At 39.7% G+C, this 21533-nt stretch overlaps 1 protein-coding gene across 5 annotated transcripts in view; it reads right to left on the bottom strand.

The window, feature by feature from the left end:
• Positions 1–21533, bottom strand: part of Arhgef6 (Rac/Cdc42 guanine nucleotide exchange factor 6) — a 100922-nt gene that overhangs the window by 47227 nt on the left and 32162 nt on the right. For all 5 annotated transcript variants that reach the window (XM_074063807.1, XM_074063805.1, XM_074063808.1 and 2 more), the window contains one exon: positions 11720–11790. In XM_074063807.1, the coding sequence (XP_073919908.1) occupies positions 11720–11790 (71 nt within the window). The remainder of the gene's footprint in view (positions 1–11719; positions 11791–21533) is intronic.

Raw genomic sequence — 21533 nt, 5'->3', positions numbered from 1 at the left:
CTGAGTTCAAAGTCCAATCCCACCAAAAAAAAAAAAAGAAAGAAAGAAAACATTATAGCTGTAAAACCCATATTGAATAAAAGAAAGAGGACTTCTGATTTCCAGCCCAGCATGCAAGGAGCTTGGGAGTTCTTACTCCATCTTAATAAGAAGTGAATATCTAGACAAAGTAAAAAAAAAAAAAAACAGCAAACTACTTTTCTTACATTTGCCAGAGAAGTGAGATTACAGAAAACTACTGCTATTCCAAAAGGTGGAGAGATAGGCTGACAAAGAGAATTACACCTTACCAGACCAGAAACCCACAAGAAACCTGCACAGCAAGCACGACCAGGGTAGGAAAACCTAAACTACAATTGACAAATTGCTGGGGGGGGTCGGTATGGACAACTCTGGGAACTCCAGCAGACCCAAGTTTAGGGGAACACACACACACTTTTGTGAGTTTTACCTCCAGAAGGCCTACCAGGTTGTCCCAGTGAAGAACAGAGGAAATATTTTCATGTTTTAGGCAAGGGAGGAGAAAAGTAGCCATTACTACTCCAGAGCATTGTGGTAACCAAATTATACCAGAACATTCTGTTCTTAATGAGGAGAAACTATTTTATCAACACATAATCTGATAACATTATGGAGTTTTATGAGAGCCTAACTGACATGGAAAAGAGAAAATACTCAGGTCTAGTCAGCTCCAGCCTTCCATGTGGAGGAAAGGAATTCCCAACTCCAGCCCCCTCCAGCCATCCTGTATCACTTACAAATGGCCCCTGAGAAGCATTGGTGAAGTTTACAGGCCGGAGGCCCAGGCTCACCAAAAACTAAAACGTAATCTAAGAAAATAGGGTGTTTCCCTGTCTCCACACCTTGCTGCCACATTCCGTACCTCCTTTTACCTAGTACATTGTGTCAGGCTTCCAACAAAATATGACAAGCATCAGAACCAAAGTCACATATCACAGGAATGTTAAAAATGATCAGACAAGGCCAGGCACCCATGGCTCACACCTGTAATCCTAGCTACTCAGAGGGCAGAGATCAGTAGGATCTCGGTTTGAAGTCAGCCCAGGTAAATAGTGAGATCTTATCTCGAAAAATCCCATCACACACACACACACAAAAAAAAACCCCGGTGGAGTGACTCAAGTGGTAAAAAGATCTGCTTAGCAAGCATGAAGCCCTAAGTTCAAACCCCAGTGCCACACACACACACACACACACACACACACACACACACAAAAGATCAAAGATTCTAAAACAACTATGATTAATATGCTAAGTATTCTAAAAAAGAAAGTAGATAACATGCAAAAACACATGGGTTGCAAGCAGAGAGACACAAATTCTAAGAAATAATCAAAAATAAGTGCCTGAGATCAAGAACACTAACAGAAACAAAGAATGTCTGTGATGGGCTCAATTATAGACTAAACACAATTGAGGAAAGAATCCTTGAGTTTGAGGATATTCCAAGAAAAATGACTTAACACCAACAAAACCAGAAAGAAGACTGGGAAAAAAACCCAGAATGGAATATCTAAGAACTGCGGTATACCTGCAAAAGGTATACCAAAATAATGATTTCACAGGATACACAGAATTCAAGCTTGGTGGGGGTAGAGGGGATTCAACATTTTATTTTTCTTTTTATTTATTTTTCTTTTATTCATATGTGCATACAACGTTTGGGTCATTTCTCCCCCCTGCCCCCGCTCCCTTCAACGTTTTAAATGTTTCACTGCACTCTCTTTTTCCTTGCATGGTTTCTGAGAAATCAAATGGAACTCCTTCATCTAGTCAAAGACATGCAAGTAAGAATAGCAAAATATTCAAGATCTTGAAAAAACCCACCAACTACGAGTTCTGTATCTTGTGAAATTATTATTCCAAAGTGATTAAAACCGGTCACAGTGGCACATGCCTAATATCCCAGCAGTCAGGAGGCTGAGGCACGAGGTAAGTTTGAGACTAGCCTAGGCTACATAGTGAGACTATCTCAAAGAAAATGAAATAAATAAATTAGTTAATTTTAAAAAGTGATTGAAGTACTTTTATAATATATATATATGGGAAAATAGCATAATGAAACCCACTATAAAGTGTTTAAAAGGGGGAGTAATATACATGGTGTGAATTTGATCCAATTAATTCATGCTAATAAAAATTTTTTTTTAAAAAGTGGCTAGTGTCATGGCTCCAGTGATAAACCACCTGCTCAGCAACTACAAAGCCCTGAGTTCAAACCCTATTGCAAAAAAAAAAAAAAGTGAAACAGAAGTAAAGATTTTCTTAGACAAACAAAAACTAGGGGAAATTGTCACCAGTCAGCCTGCTTTGTAAGAAATGTAAAAAGAAGTCCTTGAGCCTCTGCCTTCTGTCCACCATGAGACCAGCAGCCTCTGCCATATACTCCAGCCACCATGATGCTCTGCCTTACCACTGACCCAGAAGCAACCAAGCCAGAGACATGGACTGAAACTTCCGAAACCATGAGCCAAAAGAAACCTTTCCTTTCAAAAAACAGAGCTGGAGATGTGGCTCAATGGTAGAGTACCTGCCTAGCAAGTGCAAGGCTCTAAGTTCAAACTCTAGTACCACCAAAAAAAAAAGGAGAGAGAAGTTCTTCATGGAGAAGGAAAATGATACAGGTCAGAAATGTGGAGTTGTATAAAGAAGAAAAGAATATTAAAGAAGGAATAAGTGAAGGCAAAATAAGAGCTTTTGCTTTTATTCTTAACTGAGCTAACATAATTTAGTCAAAATAACGGCAGCAATGTACTCGATTGTGTGTGTACACATGTAACTTACTGATGCCTATGTGTAAGTGAAATGAATGACATCAATGATACAAAGCACGGGAGGAAGGAATTAGGACTACTTCGTTATGACAAGGTGCTTGCACTATTAATATAGTGTATACCTCTGTATAGTGTTATTTGAAAATGAACTTGGATTGGTTGTAAATTTATATTGCAAAATCTAAGACAACTGTTAAAAAGTTTTTAATTATAATTTAATTACCATATAACTTAGCTATATGATAAGAATGGAGAGAGAATGGAATCATAAAATACTCAATTATGTATGATCCTGTAATTGTGGGTATCTGCCATTATACGTGTCATGTATGATTCTCAAAACCCATAGCTTATGCAAATCAAAAGTGGACCCTGCTATAAACTCTGAACTGTAAGTGATAATGATGCGTCTCTGTAGGTTCACTGAATGCAGTAAGTACACCACCCGGGTGCAGGATGTTGATAGTGGGGGAGGTTGTTGGATGTATGGTGGTAGGAAATTCCCTGTACTTTCCATTCAATTTTGTTGTGAACCTAAACCTGCTGTAAAAAATAAAAGTGTATTTTAACAAAAGAAAAAAGATCTCACATTAATAATCTTACCTTCTACCTTAAGAAACTAGAAAAAGAGCAGACTAAACACAGGTGAACAGAAAGATGGAAAAACAAAACTTAGACATTGGTAGGATAGAGATTAGAAAAAAATAGAGAAAAGCAAGGAAAATAAGTTAGATCTCAGGAAAATCCAGCAAAATTGATAAACCTTTAGATATATTGACCAAGAGAAAGAGAGAACACTCACCTTACTAAAAAAGGAATAAAAGAGAGGACATCATTACCAACACTGCAGGAATGAAAAGGAATATAAGAAAACACCTAGCTGGGCACCAGTGGCCCATCCCTGTAATCCTAGCTACTCAGGAAGAAGACATCAGGAGGATCGTGGTTTGAAGCCAGCCTGGGCAAATAGTTCGCAAGACCCTCATCTCAAAAAAACCCTTCACAAAAACGGGCTGGTAGAGTGGTTCAAGTTGTAGGCTCTGAGTTCAAACCCTAGTACCACACACGAAAAAAAGAAAGAAAGAAGAAAAGAAAAGAAAATACCTAACAGCAGGAGGCATGGCTCAGCTGAAGAGCACCTGCCTAGTAAGTGTAAAGACTTACTAGGTCAAACCCCAGTACCACCAGCTGACAGGGGCTCATGCCTTTAATCCTAGCTACTAAGGAGGTGGAGAACAAGCCTGGCAAAATTTTGAAAGATCCCATCTCAACCAATAGCTGAATGCAGTGGTAAGCTCCTGTCATTCCGAGCTACAAGGGGAGACTGAAATCAGAAGGATTACAATTCCAGGTCATCCCAAGCAAAAACGTTTGTGAGACTCTATCTCAGTGGAAAAAAGTTGAGTGTAGTAGTGTGCACATGTCATCCCAGCTATAAGGGAAAGCATAAAATAGGAGGATCACAGGCCAAGCTGGCGTGGGCAAAAAACGAGACCTTATCTCTAAAATAACCAGAGCAAAAAGGGCTAGAGGTTGACTCAAGCGATACAGTGCCTGCCTAGCAAGCAAGAAACCCAGAGTTCAAACCCCAGTACCACAAATAAATAAATAAATAAATACTAGTAACAATTGCATGTCAACTAGATACCTAGGTGAAATGGACAAATTTCTAGAAAGTTACAAACAACTAAAACTGATTCTCAAAGAAATAGAAAATCCCAATAGGTATATAACAAGAGATTTAATTAATAATTATTCATGAGAGAATGAAATCTTCTAGTGATCTTTTTGTTCATATTTTTCTAAAAAGACCTTGTCTGGTAATGAGCCAACCTCACTCTCCCTTCAAGTATTGTTGTCTATAACTGTCACAATACCTGACTTACAATGTCTCTTGAAATAAAGAAGAACAAAACAGAACAGCTATTGCCTGAAGGTTTCTTCTTTTCTTTTTCTTTTTTTGTAGTGTTGGGGATGAAATCCAGGGTGTGTACATGTTAGGCAAGCGCTCTACCTCTGAACTACATCCTTAATGCTAAAAGGAATTTTTTACTTAGAAAATTTATAGATATTATTTATCATAAAATATGATTTTAAAACAATTAAACACTACTCTAACTCCATGGTTCATAAATTCAACCTCCCTCTCTCCATTGAAATAGCTTATTATTTCAACTTCTTTTGAACACTGAGAGCCCAGCATGGTGGTACATTCCTGTCATCCCTAGCACCAGGGAGGATGAGGCAGGAGAATTGAGAGTTCAAGACCAGCCTGGGCTATGTACCTTGTCTCAAACAAAACAAATGAAAACACCACTGTCATCTGGGCTTTCTTAGATGAAATTGCTAAAGTTTTACAAGAAAGGTGCCAACTGTCCTGCTCCAATGGCTTCATGTGCTAGGCAAGGCAGCAGCCATTCTAAGAATGCCATCTCTGCTGGCACCATTGTCATGGGACAGGCAAAAGGCAGGGGTGAGGGGGACAAGCAGATGCTTCCTCCTGCTTTTGAGTGAGCTCTGAAAAGTTAAATGGAAATGTACATTAAGCTCATATATTTGCAAGTTTTGAGGGTAGCAGGGTGCTGACTTCACAAAACCGAAGTGGCAAAGGTGGTTCACAAGTTGTGTCAACAAACTATGTCCCCCCAAACCACATCTGAATTGGTACTATATTAAACAGAGCTGCCCAGGCTGTGGTTTCATTAGCAAAAGTGCTCATCAGGGTGAATGCCTAGGATTCTTTCCCAAATTCACTTGTACTTTTATTGCTTTCCTCAATCTCAAAAGACCAACTGATGAACGGAGACTGGCTCTTTATTTTTCAGGCCACAGGGCTCTAATCTGAAAGGACAAGAAGGGAAGCAGACAGAAGAAGCTATGTGCTCCTAAACAGAAGGCCTCAGTAGTGAGTCAGAAGGCAAGGAGTTTGGCAGGCTTCAGAGCAATACAGTTGCACGGAGATGAAATCCATTGGAACTTACTAAAATAGACTGTGTCCAGACACTGCCTTTGGCTCCCCGACTCTGTCTTCATGAGGACATCTGAACAGCCTTTTGCTCAACCAACCTTTGTCTGAGTACAGAATACAACAGATTGCGAGAAAGTCAAAGAATAAGAGGTGCAAACCCATTGTACCTCCATTCTGGGCTATGGATTTTCCAGTAAAATAAATTTCCTGTATTTCCTGGAAAGTCTTTAAAGTGAGTTCATCTTTGCAACTATGTTTTCCAAAGGGAAGCAGTCATACAGATATGAAGAACTTGTTTTAAGAGGTTAAATTGCATAAACAATGCCTGAAATAGTGATATTCTAAGATATGTCCAGTGACAAAGGAAGACTATGTAATAGCCTCAGGAAACCTTAAATCAAAGTAAAACTATATTGTAAGAGTTCTGAAATAATTGTGGTGCTTGTAAAAATGAGTTCATGTCTCAGGTTGGTGGAATGGCTCAAATGGTAGAGCACCTGCCTGCCTAGCAAGCATAAAGCCCTGAGTTCAAATTTCGGTACCACTGGAAAAATAAGTTAGTGTTAGTAAAATCCTCTGAAATTAAAAAAGGCAATATATTCCTGCATTTGTGTCATATTTGACTTCTATACTAGTGGAACTGCCTGTATACCTTCAAGGGCAATGATTGATCTCACACCCCCAGGTCCTTGGCTTTTACAAAACAAGCAGCACTAGCCCCCATTATCAACACATAGACTGACCAACACCACAAAATCCTGCCACTTCCTCTCTCTTCAGCCCTGGGAAGGGATAGACGTGTGGAGGAGTCACACTGGAAGAAGTTAGGTGAAAAATAACAGAATCTGGAGAAGAGCTCAACGGGGAGACATGGAAGGTCATTTAGACTGGTGGGATAAAAGGGGTGGAAAGCACCAGAAAGGCAAAGAAAATTGAGGGTGTGAGCAAGCAGGTAAAGAGTGAGCAGAAATGAGGGAAAGCAGGTTGAAGGCTAGAGCAAGGGTCCCAGGAGACCTCCTGGGAATTTTGAGATAACATTCCACAGACTTCCGCCCACCTTTCCTACTGCCTGTGAGTTCTGTATGATATGCCCTGCAGGTATCTATGGTAGGTTACATAAAATGGAAGAAAGTTAGAACAAAATAAATAACATTGGCCTTACTGGTTACTGTTTCCTACTTGGATGCAGGGAAATAGCATCTCTTGCTCTGCAGACAGTCAGTCATCTCCCCAGAGCTGAATCTGATGATTACTGGGAGCCTGGCCTATTTGTGACAGCCCAAAAGACAGCTTTATTACAATGTGTTGTAATAGTTGCAAAGGATAAAGAATTCCATCTTCTAAGGGGCATTTTGATGGAGGAGGAAGCGAGTGTGGTCCACTCTATGACCTGCAGGGACTCATTGCAAGTGTGCACATTCGTGCCTAGAGAAATGTATTCACAGTTCCCTTGCCTGAATTTCCTTTCAGCTCTTCTCTGTTTATCTAAGTTCTTTCTTCTAAAACACACCTTGAATTCTATCTCCTCCATTCAATCTTTCCTTTATTGGTTCTCGAATTTTAGATGAAGTGAGCAACAAAACCACAGGTGTGTTGAGGGAGAGAGGTGGAGGAAAGGAAGGGAAAGTCATTAAAACTGCTGTTTTCTGGGATCTATGACCAGAGATTCTAATGTGGCACGTCAGCTGTGGCAACCAGATGTCTGGGAGCTACTGATGCAAAACTTGGTCAGCCACACTTCCCAATGCCCATCTTAGGACAGTTTACACTTCCGGATCATTTTCTGCACCTGTCTTTCCAAGGGGACCATGGGGACTGAAACCAAAGTGCTGTCTGTATACATTCCTTTTTCTGCTCTTTACTTTTTTTTCTTCTTTTTTCAGAAACATTTTTATTATTGTACAGAGTGGATTCATCATGACATTCACATATGTACTTATAATGTACCTTAATTAGATTCACTCCCTCCATCATTCTCCATCATTCCCTTCCCCCTTCTTAGAACAATTTCAGCAGATTTCATTGTTCTATTTTCATACAAAGTACATGGAACATATTTGCCCTCCTTCACCTTCTCTTTTCACTCTCCCCACTCCCACTGGTACTCCCCACATGAGACCTGTTTCACCTTCTTGTCCTTCATTTTTAAAAAGTACTTTTTAACCTTTCCTGGCACATAACATCAAGTTACAATGGAGAAAGTAAGCCAATGAACAGAAAAAATTTATAGAAAAATAAAATGCTATATGGACTCTAGACCTAAAAAAAGAGAGAAAGAAAGACAGGAATGTAAAACAGGAGCACTGTTTGTGTGGGGGTGGAAATGTGTGTGGGGGTGGAAATGTGTGTGTGGGTGGATGAAAGGAGAGGGTGAAGTACAGGCAAATGCCATCGCAAGTACTTCGTATGCACATATGAAAATAGAATAATGAAACCCATTAAAAATTGTTTAAAAATGGGAAGGGGGAAAAAGAAAGTATAATAGAGGAGGTGAATTTGATCAAAGTACCTTATATAAATGTATGGAAATATTGCAATGAAACCTCTTTGTACAATTAACATTCACAAATTTAAAAAGAGAGAAAAAAGAAAAAGAAAGGGCTGTTTTTCAATGGATTAGAAAAGCTTCACCTGCAGCAGAGAAGTTTAAGGACAATGGAGTCACCAAGGTGAGGAGCAGCGACTGCTCCCACTGGGCTGCCACATCCTCAAAGGATGCTAGGCTTCCATTCTAAAACCAGGCCATGGATGGCCATGCCTCACTCACATACATTAAAACATGACGCATGGCAGACATATTCTAACCTGGGTGCCTAAAGCCACCTTGGACGCAGCGGAAAACTGAATACTTCAAAATCGATGTGACACCAGAATTTCATCAAGGCCTATGTGGGACTGAAACCGGCAAACAATCCCTTTGGAATGTCTTTAGCCTTGCAAATGGCAACAAGTCTCTATTCTGCCCAAGTTTATAGGATGTGAAGGTTAATTTTATGTATCATCTTGACTGGATCACAGAGTGGCCAAATACAGTATTTAGCTAATGGTTCTCTGTGTGTGGGGGTGGTGGTGGGGAGGTTGGATGAGATTACCATTTGAATCAGTAGACTGAGTAAAGCAGAGTACCTCCCCAATATGGGTGGGCATCATCTAATTGTTGATGGCCTGAAGAGAAGAAAAAACTAGAGGAAGAGAGAATTTGCTTTCTTCCTAACTACTTGAGATGGGACATTGGTCTTCTCCTACCCTCAAAATGAATCTTAGAGCATTGGCCTTCAGCTTATTTAACCACTTGGCCTTCCAGTTGAATTAACCACTGGATTTCCTAGATCTCCAGCTTTCAGATAGCAGGTCATGGAATTCCTCATCATCCACAGACACATGAAGCGATTCCTTATAAGAAATTCTTGGGCTGGCAGAGTGGCTCAAATAGTAGAGTACCTGCCTAGCAAGCAGGAGGCCCTGAGTTCAAACCCCAGTACCACCAATGAAGAAAACAATTTCTCTCTCTTCTTTCCCTCTCTCATTATGCATATATTTATATATGCACACACATAGGCATTTATCAAAGAAAGTTTAGCATGAGATTCACTCACATGTTATAGTGATAATTTATACACTGATAGGATTAAATGTAATATTTAATTTCTTCTTTATGCTTTTTCTGTATAATTGTCTTTTTGATGACATTTATATAATTGGTTATACAATCAGAAAAATGTTTTCATTGAGTAGAAATTAGCCACTACTATTCCTATAGGTCTAGCAACAGAAAATGTGTATAATTAATGAGTCTTAGAAGGAAGAAGAGTTAATATAAGATCAAATGGGGACACCTTTCATGTCAGTGAACTTGATTTTCCATTTCTCCAAATCCTATGGCTGGAATAGTATCTTTTTGTCTCAGGTATTCAACACAGATTAAAAGGACAACTAGAACACTCAGGACATATTTTGAATTAATTACCACTAAAATTTTGTCTAAACATCCAAAGCCAAAGATACATGAATTAAAAAAAACCACCCAACTACAATCTCTTCACATCCACATCTAGTTATGGTACGTCCAATTGGTCTCTACTGAATAACTGAGCAATTGAACGCCAAAGTTCTACAATTTTGTAACCCTAGCTACTCAGGAGGCAGAGATCAGGAGGACAGCAGTTTGAAGCCAGCCCTGACAAATAGTTTGAGAGACCCTATTTCAAAAATACCCAACACAAAAAAGGGGCCAAAAGAGTGGTTCAAGTGGTACAGTGCCTGCCTAGAAAGCATGAGGTCCTGAGTTCAAACCCCAGTACCGTCACCATCAAAAAAAAAAAAAAAGAGTTCTACATTTCTTTTGCAGGCCATCATGAGCTGCCTAAGACCTTCTACTTTTTTTCAAAGTCAATATATTAGGAATCCACCCCGCAGATCTTTATATATTTTGGTAAAGTTATGTGTATAATGTTTTCACTGCAGAATTATTTGTGATAGCACAGAATTAAAAACAATATGTATGTTTTACAACAGGAGGTGGGTTATACAAAGTGAAGTATATCCAGAGTTTGTAGATAACGCATATAGGGTTTATACAAAGCCCCTAAGAATCGCAGAGGTAACTCTGTGTTGGATAATCCCAACAACATTTTCGCCGTGCTGGGGATGGAAGCAGGGCTTTGTGCATGCTAGGCAAGTGCACTACCACTGAGGTACATATGTCTGCAGACTCCCAATGACATTTTAAATTGGTATGCTCAGAACACAGAGAGAGAGATTCAAAGCAGTGCAATGGTGCACTCCAGATCCACAGGGAGGAGACGCTATGGCAATATGCTCATCTGTCATTCGACTGTGTCCTTTCCTAAAAAATGAAATCACCAGAGGTCACCCAGAAACTAAATAAGATGGTCAGGAAGGAAAGGAGAAGGGAGTCTCACTCTGCTGAGTTATACAGTTTAACCTAGAAATTTAAGAGGAAAAATATTGACAAAACAGTTTCCCTGTGATTATTGTCTATGTCACCTATAAAGTTTCTTTCTGATTTTTCATATCACCTGTTGCTTATGTCACCATTATGGAACAAATTCACTGAAGGGTGAAATTCAATTTTTTGAAACCAAATGCCATTCACATACCTGTATAGAGATGATTAAAAATGCCTTATCTATGCACAAAATGAAATGAGCATGCAGTACAAATGCATACAGAACACTGGGTAAAAAACTGAAGCTGTATTTCAGCAGAGGTGGGGGGGCAGGTCACGAGGCTACCAGACAAGGCAACTTAGAGGTAATGATGACTTGACCTTTTCATTAGTGACTGGGCCAAGTCTGGAAAGGAGACATGAAGGAAAGCAGAGAGTAGATTAAAGAGAATGATATGATTTCTTTTTCAAACAGGAACTTATTTTGAGTATTACACATGCCTTATTTATAGTTAATATAGTTTGACATATCTGTGTTCAAGCCAGAACCATTTCATTCCTCCCTCCGTGCCAAAAGACAGTCTTCTTTCTGGGTTCTCCTCAAAAATAAGAGTTGATAATATTCCAGAGGATATAATGGATTGCTTGATTCTAAAGTAAAATCACAGAGCACAATCACTTAAAACTTATTGCATTATAGGAACTTGGGAGTTCACCTTTTACTATCTGGTAAGACTACATATAACTGCTGGATTTCACGCTATTATCCACATATTAACCAATTTCACTACCACTGCTGTTTAATAGGCCTTGCTCTGGATCTCTGTGCTGCCTTTGGATTTTTCAGTACAGTGGATGTAAAACTTCCAGGCATCTGTAAAAATCCTACCAGTAAAACAGTGCCATTGTAACACAGACAGCAATGGAACCTTTCAATACAACTTTATACAGTCTTTCCTTTGTGTCACCCCAATACATCAGTGATCTGACACATGACAAGTTTCCCCATAGAGTGAAGAAAATTTTGTTCATCTTCTGAACACTCACCACAGTATAATAATTCTTGGTAAGTGGAGCTGTTTCAAATCCTTTGACGGCCTTGGGGGAGAGAGGTCTCTCTGTGAAAAAGACATTTACGTTATGTTAATATCATAAAACTCCACAATGAATGTTTTATAACATGGTTCAACTAACACCCTATAATGATCCCAAGTGGCAGGGTCAAGGGAAAGGAACATTGACAACTTTACTACACTATAGAAGGTCAAAGTTAGATCTTGTCCAGGCCTCTCAATTTCTGAAGGAGGAAGTTAGGACAGAGCTAGGCCATGATCTTCACGTCCAGTTTGGGTTTCTTTACTGTAATTTGCCTCTCCATCCAATGTATTTAAAACAGGTAAGCAAAACTAACACTAACTGAATGTGTATTTGTAACATGCAAAATATTACACAAGTAAAATATGTACTTAATACCAACCACGCCCTTCTTGGGACTTTGTAGTGTACCAACAATAAAATAATCAGAATCTTTAACTCACTGAAAACACCAGGAACTTCTCCGTTTTGTGCATCATTTTAATATTATATTGTTTTATGAAATGCTGCTTTCTTCTTGCAAAGTTTATCTTACTTATTAAAACTATGACTGAGGGATATCCCAGGATGTTCTTTCTTTTAAAAAGAATGCCACAAGACAGCTGGGCATGGTGGTACACACCCATAATCCCAGATACTTGGGAGGTAGAGTCAGGAAGATTGCAGTCCAAGGCCAGAATGAGTAAAGGTCTCAAGACCCTATCTCAAAAAAAACAAAATGAAAGCAAAAAGGGCACTTGCCTAGCATGCATGAGGCCCTGGGTGTAATCCCCAGTAACACATGCACACACACAAAAAAACCAATAAGATAGTCATGATCATTTTTTTGGCTGTCTTCCAAGTCCTTATCCTCCTGCTTCAGCATCCTAGGTGCTGAGATTACAAGCATGTACCATCACATCTGGCTACAAATGTTTAAGAGTGTCAGTACATAGCATCTTTTCTACCTGTGGCTTCTCCTTTGATTCTTTTGCTTTATATTTCAGCTTTATCTTGCTATGTTATATGCTGGTTTAAATTGTTTCTAAAATATGGTAGAGTGTAACTAACCAAATAGTAAATCATCAGACCTTGATTCTTCTTTCTTAATATTTTGAAATTGTAGATGTGTTCCAGTCCCACTCTAAAAATTCTAAATGTAGAAAACATAGCTTAAAAAATGATCTTCCTATCACGTAAAGCTAGCCATAATCTAGAGTAACATTTTGAAGTGTGTCTTCTCATTCTTTTTATATGTGTGTGTGTGAACACACACATACACACTGCATGCACACACACACACACACATCTTTCTTTTCCTATAGTCTTGTAATTCTACCACTACAGCATTATTTCATGACTATTTCCAATTTAATCTTGACTTTAAACTATTTTCATATTAAAATATCCCTTATATTTATTTGGCACTTAATAGCTCTTAAGACATTTTCTTCAATCTTTATAATAATCTTGGCAACAGATATAATCTCATTTTACAGAGAGGCCACTAAGACTCAGGGATGTAAAGTCACTTGCCTAAGGTCATGCAGATAGCAAAGTGGCAGAGCCAACATGGAAACCTTGTCCTGACTGTTAGGAGCCTGTGCTCCTAACCAAAATGGTTGCCAAAGACAAAGCTACTGAAGGGCTTGGTCCATGGTGTGGGCAGAGGCCTGCATGGAATCCCAGCACTGAAGAGGCAGAGGCAGGAGGATTGTGAGTTCAATACTGAGGGGTGAAGAGGATGGAATACACTGCACATATACGTATGAAGCATAATGAAGCCCACCAAGCACTGTTTGAAAGAGGGGGGAGGAGACAGAGGGGCAATGGGAATATAATAGAGGGTGAACTTGTTCAAGGTACACTGTACACATGTATGGAATTATCACAATGAACCCCCCTCATATTATTAATGTATGATAAATCAAAAATAAAATAATTTTAAAAATAAACGGCAAGGAGAAACAGGCCAGGATTAAAGAGGAAAAGTAATTCACCTTTGTTATAAATGGATTTAGAGTTACAGTATCATGTAGGCAAACATGAAGAAAGCCAAACAAATGATCAGTGTGTGTCTGGGGGAATAAATTATATGCATGATGATGAAAAGAAAAATATTAGCAAAAAATAACATGCTCTAATGTGAAATTTCGTATAAACTTCAATGAAGATTGATAAAAGTTTTTTAAGGCAATGCATTCAAAATCCCCTCTTCTAGCAATTTGGAAACATACAATGCATTATTGTTGCTTATACTCATCTTGCTATGCCATAAAGCACCAGAATTTATTCCTCCTGTCTAACTGTAACGCTGTACTTCATGACCAACCTTTTCCACTCCTCTAGCCACTCTGCTCTGCTGTCCCCAGCCTCTGGCAGCCACCACTCCACTCTCAACCTCTGTGAGATCAAGTTATCAGGATTCCACATATGAGCTACAGCATGTGGTATTTAAATAAGTATGTATATAAGAATTTGAATAACACAAAGATTATAAGAAAGAAGAAATTCAATAGAATATAGATGAGAATGGCAATATATTTGGGGAAATTATAGAGTACCTAATAAACTGGAGAAATTGTGCAAAAAAAAAAAAAAGGGAGGATCACGAGTCCAAAACCAGCCTGGGCTACATAGCAAGATTCTGTCTCTTAAAAAATAAAAACTTCCTAGGAGATTGAGGTGTCACTATATGGTTGATGGACTTCATGTACCTATGTGGAATGGACCTGGGAAACCTCTTGAAATTACTTTGAGTGGAGTGGAGAGGGGATTGAGGGGGACAGACGACAGGGGTGATGTAAATAATGTACACTATATATGTCTGATTGGAATTGTCACTCTGAATCCCCCCCGTAAAATGAATATATTCTAACAAAAAATTATATTAAAAAAAAAAACTTCCCAGAGATACCAGCAAGATGTGGTCACCTCTCAGAAGCAAGGCCAAAAGGAAGGGTAAACAGTAATAGAGTGCCTGCCAAAATGTGGAAGAGGAATGTGAAGGCCACAGGAATGGTGACTGCAGTTGAAACACAATGTTAACAGTGAGGACTAGAACAGAGAAGAAACTGAAATTGAAGAGAAAGATCCTGGATGACTGAACACCATGCAACAAGAGATGGTGCTTTGACAAAATCAATAACATCATCAAACCTCTAGCAAGATTGAGAGGGGAGAAAAAAAGAAAGGACACAAATTACCAATCTCAGGAATGAATCAGGGATATCATACCAGACCCTGGAAATGTCAAAAGGAAAATAAGGGAACACTATGAACAACTCTATGCACATCCATGCAACAATCAGGTGTGAAACAAGGCAATTCTTCAGAACACAGAAACTCCAACTCACCCAATAGGAAACAGATCATTGCAATAGAACTTCCAGTATTAAGAAAATTGAATTTGTACATTTAAAACTCTGGAAAAAGAAATATCCAGACACATATGGGTTCACTGGAGAATTTTTATCAGATGTATAAGGAAGAATCAATACCAATTCTATACAGCTCTTATAGAAAATAAAAGAGGCAAGATTGCCTTTCTGAGACTCATTTTATGAAGTCATTATTACACTAACACCAAAACCATACAAAGAGTATACAAAAAAAAAAAAAACACCGACCAGAATACCTCATAAATATAGATGCAGTAAAACCTTAACAAAATATTAGCGAACAGAATTCAATAGTTTAAAGAACTGTATGTCATAAGATTCATCACAGAGATGCAAGGGTGGCTAAATATTTAAAAATCAATCAATGTAACTCATGCTTTTTATTTTTCTTTTTAGTTTTTTTTTTAATTTTGTAACCCATAAGTCACAAAGTATCAACAAAGGCAGAAAAAGCACTTGACAAAATTCAACACCCATTCAAGAGAAAATGAACTAAAAAAAGAAGAAGAAAGAGTGGGTAGCAAGGCTCAAGTGGTAGAGCACTTGCTTAGCAAGCACAAGGCCCTGAGTTCAAACCCTAGTACTGCCAAATAGAAAGAAAGGGGTGGAGGAAGTGAGGGAAGGAAGGAAAGGAGGGAAGGAAGGGAGGGAAGGCGGAAGGGAGGAAGGAAGAAGGGAAGGAGGGAAGGAAGAGAGGAAGGGAGGAAGGAAGGAGAATCACCAACTCAAAGAACATCTAGCAAAAGACCTTCCGCTAGCATGTTACATAAAGTGAAATCCTGAAGCCAAGTGCTTTCCACCTGAGATGGGGAACAAGGCTGAACTGAGCACGGTGTTGAAGTTCTAGCTCTCCCTGCAGGCTTGGTCTAGGACAGAGAGATCAACACATGGAGGAGAAGGAAGACTGGTTTGAAAGGAGAAACTAAAGTAATGTAACCCTGGCAAAGGACTGGCTTCATGAAAGAGTTCAACAGGGAGAGGCAAAGAGAAAAACACCAGCCCTGTGACCTCAGTGATGGTTTCTCCTTTGCTCCTCACCCCCACTCCTGCCACCACTCTCGCCCTGCTAAATTCTCTCTGAAATCCACACTCAGCAACAGGCAGAGAAGGAACGTGGAGGTTCAGAGGACACAATTTCAGTCCCTGGGGGTGGCTCCAAGAGAACTAGCACGAAAACATAAACCTTTTCGGTAGTGTTCCCAAGGGCGATGAAAAGACTGGCCAATTCAATTCAATTAGTGACAAAGAAGCAGTCAATATAAAAAAGAATTCCCATGGATCGTGTGGCAGAAAATAACCAGCAGCAGTGTTACACAGACACAGGCCTAAGAAACCCTCCTAGTCCTGATGTAAAGACCCTTTTCCAACTCACTCTTGATTCTGTCCCCCATTGCCTGTTGATGGTGATAGGACAAAAAGAAATCTAGTGACAGTTTTTCTGGCCATGAAGTATCGATGCAATACACCCAGGGGATTAAAACAGGAAGTCTAAATAGAAAGCTCAATCCTAGCTCTGGTTTATAATGAACAGGAAGAGTGGCTTCTTAATCTGCCTTAATACAAATTAGATTAACCTCTTGACTGATACCTATATTTACCTTCTAATCAGATGCTTTAGAAGGATTTAATGACCGCTTAACTTGATCAGTAGGAGAAAATAGAATTTGTTTAAAATATCTTCTCCAATCACCCTTATCTCAATTTTCTTGACATGGAAAATTTTTTGGTTTTTGGGTTTTTATGAGGCAGGGGCCTGCTTTGTAGCCCAGGCTGGCCTGGAATTTGCCATCCTCCTTCCTCAGCCTACAGAAGGCTGGAACTACAAGTGTGCACTACCGCGCCCAACTCACAAAGTTTTATGTTAAGTACTGACAAAACCCTTTGCCTTTGTAGATAACATAGCAAAGACAAAAATTAAAAAGGCATAGTTTATGTTACTGATTGGCGGCAATTATTTTGATGTCTTAATAGCATATTCATTTACAGGCTATAACTGATTTTTAAAAGAGAAGTAACTAATTTTCTAATTTATAATGTATCTAATTTGAATGAAATAAAGAAGCAAAGGCCCTTTATTTATCTTTAGTGACTTGTTTTATGACTAATTTATCAATACATGTATTTTTTATGAAGACCTTTGAAAAAGCATATTTTTGCTCAAAATAGAGGGTTTTTTTCATGTCATAGGAAATCCAGAAGGAGACAAGCAAAACTAGTAACAGTGGTTTCTTGATGTCACCAATGTCCAAGTTCCATCATGCTTGGTGAGAGGTTTTTATCATCATGGTCACAAAGACCTACTGTACTTTTAACCTCAAGCACATGTTAAAAGGATATTTGTGTGTGTGTGTGTGTGTGTGTGTGTGTGTGTGCGTGTTTTATACCAAAATATGCTATTTCTTAGCTTTCTATAGTATTCGATGGGTGATTCTATATGCTATACATCCTCTGAAATCAGTCTCTTGTTAAAGAGCAAGAAGTGGCTATCCCGGGGATTTGACCATACTTATCTCAAGATGAACTACAGTGGGATCCAAAACTTCAAATGCTACTCCCCAAGGGCAAATTAACCAGAGCACAAAGTGTTCTTGTTAATGATAGGCTCAAAGGAGCAAAAGAATGCATAGCACTCCCAGGGCACAGCACCCCACAGGGTGAGGGGGTCCATGGCTCTGGGCTGGCTTTGTTTTCTTTTAGGACATTACAAAAAGATGTGTAGTATCAGGCTGAATGCCACTCCAGGCTGTATATATGAATTTGTCAGAATTACTATCTCAGTGACCAGAATGTCACACTTTTGACCCAATAATAAGCAGGTAGAGATCACTGAAGTTCTTCAGTTCCATTTCTGATTCAACTTCATAAATGGTCCAAGAGGATGTATGTCAGTGGGATTTAAAACCCTAAATTGAAAGTTTTATTTCTATGAAGTATGCATCTCATTTATGAGTCATTTTTTCAACATCCTTGAAAAGAGTTCACGTGAAAAGTTCATGGAAAGAAGTGGAACATCGACAGTGTTTTCTAGAGCAACATGAAGCAATAGGCAGTGTGAATGGATAACGTCACTAAGGCTGCATCCTAGACAGGTGTTGGCTTACTCACTATTTTGTGGAGATAGGAAGAGGTGAGGTGGGAAAGAATTCAGGTCAGCAAAGATTTATTGCTCACCTCACTTTCCCAAGATATTTCATTACACCAAGCTAACCTCTTCCTCTGCTCCCAGACTCACTCTACTCATTCCTACCACAGGAACTTCCTGACTTTTTTTTCCCTGACCAATCACTATGACTTAGATTGTGCTTCTCTCTCTTCTGGGCCTCCCCACAGCCTATCTCTCTTTCACCATTCAGTTCCAACCCTATCTACTCCCTTAAGTATCCCCAATTCATCCTTAACACACTCTCAACCTCCAGACATCGATGATCTGCTATAATTTCACTTTCCACTTTCCACCACCTTTTAGTACGACTTTTCTGTTTCTTCTCCAACTCTTGTCTCTTTCCTGTGCGCCATATCCAAACCATTGTCTACTCTACTCCAAAACAATTCATCATCTTCGTACCAACCACCACCAACTCCAATGCACACACACCTCTTCTCTATTAATGGAGTTCAGCACTGTACTAGTTCATTCTGTGGTACTATGACTAAATACTTAAACCTGGTACTTACAAAGAAAAGAGCTTTATTTAGCTCACAGTTTTGGAAGCTGAAAGTCTAAGATCAGGTGGCCTCATCTGTTTGGCCTCTGGTGGAGCTTCCTTGGCCAGGTCACAATATAGCAGAGAAATGTAAAGGAAATCAGTCACATTCAGAGAAGGAGATCATGTAGTAAGGCAGGAAGCCAGAGGGACTCAGAGGACAGGCTTGTTCTTTTTTATAAAACCCACTCCCATCAGTGGCTCTCAAGAGCTACATTAACTCTCCTGAGGGTAATGCCACCAATGACCTAATCACCTCCTATAAGGTTCCATTTCCCAACACTACCAAATGGGACAAAGCTCCTAACAGATGAAACTTTGGGGAACACACTCAAACCATTTTCAAAGCACAGCAAGCACACATCAGATTTCCACGTCTAAAGCACCGTGTTAGGCACTGTGGAGACAGAAAGATGTCCAAAGATGAGTAAGTCCCCTTGACCTCTTGTCAGAGAAGAGGGGCTGCACTCTTCTCATCACACTCCATAGCACCTTGTATTTTGCTGTCTCGCTGCACATACTGTGTTTTAATGACATCTTCCCCCACTAAACTACAAGCACTTTGAGGACCAGAGTCATGTTGTATGCTTCTCTGCCTCAATAGTACCCTAATATGCTGGTCATGGGAAATAAATCTTTGTTGCATGGGCAGGTGGGTGAGAATGCATGTCTGTAAGGAATTCTCTGTCAATCAGTAAGCTTTTTAATTCTGTTTCTACAGTATCTATAACTGTTCACTTCTCTTCCTCCCCACCATCATCCACAGTCCACATCACTGTCTAGAATGCCTAGGTCTCAACAGGAGCCTCTACTGGTTCTGCTACATCCTTAGTGATTATAACCACCACTTCCCTGAAATCCAGCCCACACACTACCACAACAAAGATGTTCCTGTCCTCTGCTATCTCTGTTTAAAACTTTACATTGACACCCCTTTTCATGGAGTTCTAGCTCAAGACATTAGTTCTTATCATGCACCTAATTCTCAACCCAAACCACCTGCAACCTACTCTATGATTCCCTACTTCTGTGCTTTAACTTACCACTCCCTCTTCTACCAGTCAGAATCTTCTTCCAGCCATTCAAGCACTTTCCCTCAAATTAGGTTATTGTTCATCAAATCGTTTCTTTGCTGTTCCACCGGCATCTTACTTAGACCTTTGTGTTTAACCCTCTGTCCTCTCCTGTTAGTTAGTTGTGCACACATCTATCTAGACTGCCAGCCTGGAAGATCTTAGAGGGGGGGAAACCCATTTGGAATAGATTGCTGTAGATACCCCAAGTGCCTAGGAGGTACTCAATAAACAAGATGAACAGGATTTAATTATCTACCCCACATTATTTATTCGTTTTACAAATATTTACTGAGCACAAACAAAACAAAACAGTCTCTGCTCTTGTGGTGTTTTACGTTTTAGTGGTAAGATATAGAAAGTAAATGAAATAAATAAGCAAATGTATAGTATGCTAGATGGAGAGAAATGATAAAGAAAAAATAAATCAGGATGGGGAATCGTGGCAGGCGGGACAGAGTCCAGTCTTCCCCTGGACAACCAGGGAAGGCCCTACTATGAGGTAGGCAAGTGAGCAGAGCTGAAGGAGTTGAGGCAAGCTGTTGTGCTGATATCTAGGAGAGGGTTGCCAAGGGAAGGACAGAAAGGGAAGAGGAAGCCTGTCTGGCCCAGGAAGCTAAGGGGCCAGTGTGGCTGAAGTGGAATGAGTGAGGAGGTGATGCCAAGGACCCGAAGTGGAGACCAGATCCTGGAAGACCTTGTAGGCTATTGTGATACTTGGCCCTTATCTTTTCTGAGATGGGGCGTTATTAAAGAAGTTACATTTTGAAAGAGTCACCCTGGCTACTGGATTTAATTAGATTACAGAAGGGACAAGGGCGGGAGCAGGAATGCCGACCAGAAGCTACTGCAATAAGCTAGATGAGAGATGGTGTTCATTTATGGTTAGTCCCAGGCTTTCCCTGACTAACAGGCTTCCTGGTCCCTGAATCCCAGAGCTACCTTTGACAGTTGGATTAGCCATTTCTAGGGATCACCTAGGTACTCAAGTCACAACCAGAGCTTGCCATGTGGGTCCTAAACTGAGTTCGAAGCAAGAGTATAGGCCAGAACAAACAGTCTGGGGCAGTCCGTAAAGGAGTGGCCAGATTACCATAAACCATCATATTATAATGAAGGCCATCATGTGAAGATGTGCTGACTGCTTCCCATGTCCTGTAAAAAAAAATACTTAGAATTCCCAGACAAGGCAGCAAGAGCTATTCCTTAGAGGTTTGTAGATGAAGACACTGAATCAGAGAACAATGCCAGAGTAAATCTGGAAAATGGTTTAGGCGTCCTGACAAGCAGATTATGTCAGTGGAAAAATGTATCTGGAGTAAAGATCAGCTGTAAAAATCATCAAAACCAAGGAAATGTACAAGCCCTGTGAAAGTACTTCAAGGCTTAACAAAAACATCTCAATTCCCAGTGATTAAAAACACTGAGGGCAAGGAGTGTGGAATCAATGGTAGAGTGTTTGCTAGAATGCACCAGGCTCTGGGTTCCATTTCCAGCAACACAAAAAAAGTTGAGAAGTTTGCATATACATAAATAACTATAAATCTGCTAGTGAACACATTCCAAATGAGATGTTCCTTTTAACCCATCCCAGAACACACACAAAAAA

This window comes from Castor canadensis, chromosome X, assembly GCF_047511655.1.
Source record: "Castor canadensis chromosome X, mCasCan1.hap1v2, whole genome shotgun sequence".
NCBI classification, from domain to species: domain Eukaryota; kingdom Metazoa; phylum Chordata; class Mammalia; order Rodentia; family Castoridae; genus Castor; species Castor canadensis.
This window is presented reverse-complemented; position numbering and strand designations above follow the sequence as displayed.